This window comes from Chionomys nivalis, chromosome 14 (genome assembly GCF_950005125.1).
Source record: "Chionomys nivalis chromosome 14, mChiNiv1.1, whole genome shotgun sequence".
Lineage (NCBI taxonomy): Eukaryota > Metazoa > Chordata > Mammalia > Rodentia > Cricetidae > Chionomys > Chionomys nivalis.
The window spans coordinates 31,515,406-31,523,239 of record NC_080099.1 but is presented as its reverse complement, the minus strand read 5'-3'; the positions used below and the strand labels follow the sequence as shown (position 1 = coordinate 31,523,239).

General features: G+C 41.3%; 1 protein-coding gene across 1 annotated transcript; it reads left to right on the top strand.

Annotated features, from left to right (window-relative positions):
* Positions 1–3,794: 3,794 nt before the first annotated feature.
* LOC130886893 (glycerol kinase-like) lies at positions 3,795–5,447 on the top strand. The gene has a single exon (XM_057789117.1). The coding sequence runs from the start codon at positions 3,795–3,797 to the stop codon at positions 5,445–5,447; it is 1,653 nt and encodes a 550-aa protein (XP_057645100.1).
* The last annotated feature ends 2,387 nt before the right edge of the window (positions 5,448–7,834 follow it).

Genomic DNA, 7,834 nt, shown 5'->3' with positions numbered 1-7,834 from the left:
CTATTGTTTGATTTTAATATACATAAAAACACAGGAGCAAGTATGAGCCCCATTCATACGCTAGCCATGTCAGCCTTGCAGGGCCCTTTCATGGATGTTGAAAATGGCTTTTCTTTGCCCTTTCGCATACAATTCATGGTATGTCTGAGCTCTTGTTTTGGGGCCTTCTCTGGCTTATGAAAATAATTAAGGAGGTATGTATTAAGCGGAGGTGAAGTAGCCATTGAAAGTGTTGTTTGGGTTTTATATGATCTAGTTAAGAATAAATGGAAGTAAAGAGAACTATTTTAACTTGCTCCAAATGACATTAAGATGTGGCAGGAAAGACCCATACACTTCTATCCATTTACTCCTCAGTCCTTAGTTTGCATCAGACATGCCAATGGCAGATGGTAAAAGAGGTATTTGCCCTCTTTCTACTTCTTTTCTCATCTCCTCTTTTGGCTCTGGGTCTTCGTAATGTCCCACCCTCCTGGCAGTAGCATTTGTGAGTCATGTGAAATACTGCAGGACATTTTGGATTTTATTTTTATGTACATGATCAGTTCGCATAATAAAACCCTTTTTTTCCCTAGACATGATGTTGAGACAATTCTCCGTGTGTCTCCTGTTTCTGTACATCTTACAATAGTAGACCTATTGCCTTGTGCTCCAGGTTGTGCATTTAAGGGCGTTTGTATGGTGAGTAGCTTCCTCCTAAGCAAAGATCAGGAAAATACTGCTATTGTGAAAATATTGCTGAGGTTCCCTGACCTCAGAATCTCTGTTTTGTACCAACCCACCATAGCTTCATGAGCATCATGGTTCTTCTTGCATCGACCCGGAGGACTGGGGCTCTGCCTTCATCATGGAGATATGTTTCTTATTAATGTGTGCAAAAAGATCTCTACCTCTGATTAGGAACCTAAGTCTTTTTCCAGTAGTCAAACACTGTGACATTCAATGGACATGGATGTAGGCTAAAATCTTAAATTTTCCCCATTTTTTTTATGTGTAATTCCAACTGAAAATGATCCCAAAGTATCTGCTGATGTATAAAAGCCAGGGAAAGCAATCTTCACACACACTTTGTGTTTTAGCAAAGAAAATAAGGTGGCACACGCTGTTCCTCAGATTTTCAGAAACCGTCTTGATACTAGTGCATAAAAAGACCTGCGCTTACTTAATGATGCCCCCTTGAATCATTATTCTGGAATGATTTCAGAATCATTATTCTGGAACCCTCTTTAAAACTGCCAACAAAAAGCATTCAACCCTTAAACCATTTTCTAAGTGTTATCATTCACCAAGGATTAAGTCCAATAAATGACTAGAGCCATTTGTGTTTAGCAAAAACATGAAATGTATGTGTGTTCCCACTGTAAAGATTGACTGACCAGCCTGACTCATTTATGCAGATCAGCTCATGTGCTAACATTAAAAATATTTGTCACAGATAGGAATAAAATAGGCATGTTTCTTGATTTTAGGTAAGTTGGCCACTAATGGAAAGTAAAATATTAAAAACCATAAAATACAAATTACATAAAATACATAAATACAAATTATGAAGAAAATAAACACTCAAAAATACTGCAGAAACATGATATTAAAAGGTAGGTAATTTTGCTTTTTTGTCTCAAAACCAAAAGTTTTATGTGTTAACATGACTAAAAGCATTTTTATTATACATGTTTGTGTGTGTACCTATGTGTGTGTATCCAGTAACCAAACAGGAAATGAAAACTGAATCTGAGAGCGGTGAGACATGCCTGTAAATCTAGCACTGGGGAGCTAGAATCAGGAGGGTCTAGAGATCAAGGCCATCCTTTGGCTACATATGGAGTTTGAGGCTAGCCTAAGGATACATGGGAGCTTGACTCAATAAAAAAACAAATTGCATAAGAAAGAAAAAAGTACGAAAATATGTGCCCTTCACAAATTTACCCAACCAAAATACCACTTCCCTTGAGTCAAGTGGGTTTTTGGGAAAAATTCATGAAGTTTTCTCCAAAGAAAGAAACATTGTCCCACTGACCGTCTTGGAGGAGAACTTACAGTTTGTTGGTTATTACAAGGGAATATGAAGCTGGAGAGTCTGAGAAAATGAAGAGGCACTTCATGTCCCAAGGCAGCAAAGTAGATTTAAATATGGAAGATTCCTTTACCTTTTCCAGCAATGTTTGGAAATACTCAGGTGACTGAAGCCTGCAATGACAAGCATTTAACATATTAATTAAAACACAAGTCCATATAAACATGAATCATTTTGAAAGCACAGAGCAACAGTTGATTATAACAGTAAATTTTAAAAAATCAGAAAAGCAGAAACCTATCAAATTTCCTACATAATTGAATTTTGTGTGAATGCATATATACTACTTGAGCAGAAAACTCAATGACTAGGGTTATCTGGTGTTCCAGGACTACTGGGAATATTCTGATATAATCATGCCATCTGTCTTTCCTTTCTCTGAATGTTCTTAGAGCAGAGTATGTCTGTCCCCTTGACTTATTGTAATTAATTTCTGTTTGGACTATTCTACATTATGCCCATAAGTACTTTGGGAAGGCTTTATTATAAAAGCTGAGTATAAAGGGCTATTTTTGAGTGCAGATGAAGAAAAGATGAGATAGAGAAGGATTTGATGAAGTCTTTTTAGAAGCTATTATTATGCACACGTAGATTAAAGGAACCTAATCCTGTTGAAATTTTTCTTTGAAGGTGGTGCCAGAAAGGAATTTATTTTTCTTTGTAGTAATGCTAGGACTTAAAATAACTTACCTAGTAATTAGTTACTTCATGGGAAAGAAAAGTCTCACTAGTGTTTGTGTTACTAGAGACGAAGGCAACGAAGCCAAGATGCGGTAAACCAGTTCTCTTCATCAGTCAGCAGTGGTAGATGTTTATCTGCTTCTCCTTGATCACTCCGTGTGCATCTGGATGAGGCCAAGGCTTTCTGCCAAGAATACAGAACTGATCCTTGTTAGCCAGGAAACCATATTGCTTGCAGCTATTGCTTCTGGCTTGATGACCCTCACTCCATAGCTCACTTTGAACAATGATAGGTCCATAAAAATTTTCTGCTGCTAAAAGGTGACTACAATGCACCTAGATTTAAGATTTCTGCTTTCCTTTCCTTTCATTATCTCCAAAAAGTCTAGGAGATGAGGCAGAAGGCATAACCAAAAACCTTAACGAGTTAGAACTCTCCAGATGATCAGAAAAGCATTGAATTTTCTTGTAAATATATAAAAACAATGAGAAGAATTTGACCAAGGAAGGGCATGATCATATTTTTATTTTCAGGAAATCTTTCCATCCTGAAGCTTGAATACAACCCTTTTTAGAACAGGAGACTGGGAAATGACCAGCCAGGAGGACACTGTTTTAGGTCATTAAAGAGAAAGGTGCTGGTGACTTGTACCTAGACGATGGCAGTAAATTTGGTAAGCGGTAGTAATTTAGAGAGAGAACAGGCTGGATTTCCTGGTGGGTTGTAAGACTTACGAGAATGGGCATAATCGGCTAGAATACTGGCAGAGAAACTGGGTGAATTAAAAAAAAAGTGTGTTTACTAAGTTGGGAACACAGGACAGCTGAGGGAGCATTCCAGGTTAACTTTTAAACAAATTAAGTTCAAGATGACTGCTTTATATCCAAGGTTGGTCCTACTCCTCTGGAGATCAGGGACGATCAGGGATGAGGTAGTTACCAGTCAACCAATCGCCTCTGGTCTCGTGCCAAACCCTCCCGCACCCACTGTCATCACCAAGGAAACCAGACGCGATAACCTGCCACCAAAGCTGGATTCATGGCAGACGCTAAGAAAGCGGTTTTGGGGCCGTTGGTAGGGGCGGTGGATCAAGGGACCAGCTCAACACGGTTTTTGGTTTTCAATCCTAAAACTGCTGAACTACTTAATTACCATCAAGTGGAAATAAAACAGGAGTTCCCAAAAGAAGGATGGGTAGAGGAAGACCCAAAGGAAATTCTACAGTCCGTCTACGACTGTATAGAGAAAACATGTGAGAAACTTAAACAGCAGAGCATTGAGATTTCCAACATAAAAGCTATTGGTGTCACCAATCAGCGAGAAACTACTGTAGTCTGGGACAAGGTAACTGGAGAACCTCTCTACAATGCGTTGGTGTGGCTTGACCTAAGGACCCAGTCCACTGTGGAGAAACTCAGCAAAAGCATTTCAGTAAGCAATAATTTTGTCAAGACTAAGACAGGCCTCCCAATCAGCACTTACTTCAGCGCGGTGAAACTTCACTGGCTCATTGGCAACGTGAGGAAAGTGCAAAAGGCTATTGAAGATGGCAGAGCGCTCTTTGGGACGGTTGACTCGTGGCTTATCTGGAACATGACTGGAGGCGCCAATGGAGGTGTCCACTGTACCGACGTAAGTAACGCGAGCAGGACCATGATTTTCAATATTCATTCTTTGCAGTGGGATGAAGAGCTCTGCAATTTTTTTGGAATTCCCATGCGCATCCTTCCCAGAATCCGGAGCTCTTCTGAGATCTATGGGCTAATGAAAACTGGGGCTTTGGAAGGTGTGCCGATATCCGGGTGTCTAGGGGACCAGTCTGCTGCTTTGGTGGGGCAACTGTGCCTCCAGGATGGACAAGCCAAAAACACATATGGAACAGGCTGTTTCTTACTATGTAACACAGGCCAAAAGTGTGTAGTTTCTGAACACGGTCTTCTGACCACAGTGGCATACAAACTTGGCAGAGAGGAACCTGTCTATTACGCTCTGGAAGGTTCTGTAGCTATAGCTGGTGCTGTTGTTACCTGGCTCAAAGACAATATGAATATTATTAAGGCATCAAGTGATATTGAAAAGCTTGCTGAACAAGTAGGCAGTTCTTATGGCTGCTACTTTGTTCCAGCTTTTTCCGGGTTATATGCACCTTATTGGGACCCCAGTGCAAGAGGGATCATCTGTGGACTCACTCAGTTTACCAATAAATGCCACATTGCCTTTGCTGCCCTAGAAGCTGTTTGTTTCCAAGCCCGAGAGATTTTAGATGCCATGAATCGCGATTGTGGAATCCCACTGAAACATTTACAGGTAGATGGAGGAATGACCGAAAACAAAATTCTTATGCAACTGCAAGCTGACATTCTGTGCATTCCAGTGATGAAACCTTCCATGCCAGAGACAACTGCCCTGGGAGCCGCCATGGCAGCAGGGGCAGCAGAAGGAGTTAGTGTGTGGAGTCTGGATCCCAAGGACTTATCAGTGGTCCAAATGGAGAAGTTTCAACCTCAGATCAAAGCTGAGGAAAGTGAAATCCGTTATTCCACCTGGAAGAAAGCAGTGATGAAGTCAATGGGTTGGGTTATGACTCAGTCTTCCGAAGGTAGTCGTGACCCCAGTATCTTTGCCAGTCTGACTCTGGGCTTTTATGTCGTGAGTAGCATGGTGATATTGATTGGAGCAAGGTACATCTAAGGTGTCCCACAAACCATGCCACCTTGTGGATTCCTCACTTAAGAGCTTTTTACCTAATGAGAGACTCTAGCAGTTGTCTCAATGTGATGCCACCGTTCAGACTCTGAATTGATGTGTCCCTTGTTGTATGTATCTCAAAGAAGACCCATGGCGTGAAATAAAGAAGAACAGCAGAAAAAGAAGTGCTACAGAAAGATTAGTTTCTTTTTCTTAACATTAGCTGTTTTCACTTGGATGAGCCCCTCTGAGTAGAACCCCCTCCAGGGTACTGACATCCTGTCCATTTCTTATTCACATTTTGTCAATTGTGATCTTTGACCACACTGGGATCTGGATGAGCCAGGGTTTGTGGCTCTGCACACAAATGCCTAATTATGGGTTTTACTCACCTTCTAAAAGGGATTCACATTTTGTTTACAATACAGCCTCCATTAGAAGGCATTTCCAAAGAGACCACGTCTGATTATATGTGCTATTGGGTTTTTATGATCTACTTAATTTTAAAAAATTCTTTTTGTTTTTGCCTTTTTATTTTTATTTATTCTTCACTCATATTTTCCCTCCCTCCTTTCCTTACAATCCTTCCCTCCACCCACCACTCCCATCTACTCCTCTTCCTTTCCCTTCAGAAAAGGGCAAGGCCTCCCAGAGGTAGCAACCAAACATGGCATATCAAGTTGCAATAAGACTAGGCACTTCCCCTCATAATAAGGCTGGTCCGGGCAACCCAGTAGGAGAAAAGAGTCCCAAAAGCAAACAAAAGAGTCAGAGACAGGTCCTGCTCCCTCTGTTAGGAATCCCACAAGAAGACCAAGCTACACAACTCTTACCAATATGCAAGGGGCCTCGGTCAGATCATTCAGGCTTCTTAGATGTGAGTTCAGTCTCTGTGAGCCCCTATGAGCCAAGGTTAGTTGATTCTGTGGGTTGTCTTGTGATGACCTTGATCCCTCTGGCTCTTATAATCCTTCCTCCCTCTCTTCAGCAGGATTCCCCAAGCTCAGCCTAATGTTTGCTTGTGGATCTCTGCATCTGTTTCCACCAGTTGCTGGATGAAGCCTCTCTGATGATTATTGGGCTAAGTACCAATCTCTAAGTATAGCAGAATATAGTCAGCCATCATTACATTGACATTTTTTTCTTCCAGTCTTGTTTGGTTCTATCCTAGGTCTCTGGGCCATTCAGCTTCTGGGTCCTGATTTCTCCAGGCAGCAACAGGAGTGGGCTCACTCTGTGGCATGGGTCTCAGGCTGGAACAGTCATTGGTTGGCCACTCCTACAATCTCTGTGCCACCCCTTACTCCAGCATGTCCCATAAGCAGGACAGACTGTAGGTCGAAGGCTATGTAGCTGGACTAGTGTCCCAGTATCCCTACTGAAAGTCTTGCCTGGTCACAGGAAATGAACGATTGGGGCTACATATCCACATTTGCTAGGAGTCTTAGCTGGGGTCATCCTTGTGGATTCCTGGGAGTTTCCCTTGCACTGTGTTTCTACCTGACCCTAAAATGCCCACTTTTCCGGTTGGCTATTTTAGTACTCTGCCCCCACCCACCACAGTCTACCTACAAAATCTCTTCTATTTCCCCTTCCTAGGGAGATCCGTGTGTCCCCACCGTGTTACGTAACCTCTCTGGGTCTGTGAATTGCAGCAAGGTTATTCTTTATAGCTAATATCCACCATCAGTGACTACATACCATTTTTGTATTTCTAGGTCTGTATATTCCATTTTTTTTTTTTTTTTTTTTTTAGATTTTTCGAGACAGGGTTTCTCTGGTTTTGGTTCCTGTCCTGGAACTAGCTCTTGTAGACCAGGCTGGCCTCGAACTCACAGAGATCCGCCTGCCTCTGCCTCCCAAGTGCTCTTTTCATAGTGTACCGGATTTCCTGGATATTTTGTGTCAGGAATTTTTTAGAATTAATATTTTATTTGACCAGTATATCAGTTTCTTCTATTTTATCTTCTACTCCTGAGATTCTTCCTTCCATTGCTTGTATTCCGTTAGTAATACTTGCATCTATAGTCCCTGCTTGCTTAGCTAGATTTTCCATCTCCGGGATTTCCCCAGTTTGTGTTTTCTTTATTGCTTCTATTTCCATTTTCAGGTCTTGAACAATTTTATGCATTTCCTTCACCTGTTTGTTTTTTCTTGGTATTATTAGCTTTTGTTAAGGGCTTTATTCATTTCCCCCAATTGCTTGTTTGTATTTTCCTGGATTTCTTTAAGGGCCTCTATCATTTTCATACAATTTTCTCTTTAAGGGCCTCTATCATTTTCATACAGTTGGTTTTATGGTCATTCTCTAGTGCTTCAGCTGTATTGCAATACCCAGGGTTGGTTGTAGTATGATAGCTGAGCGCTGGTTGTGGCCGTATTGACCCAGC

Bases quoted from the DNA above. Each gene is read 5' to 3' on its own strand.
- LOC130886893 (XM_057789117.1), top strand. From the start codon at position 3,795: ATGGCAGACGCTAAGAAAGCGGTTTTGGGGCCGTTGGTAGGGGCGGTG.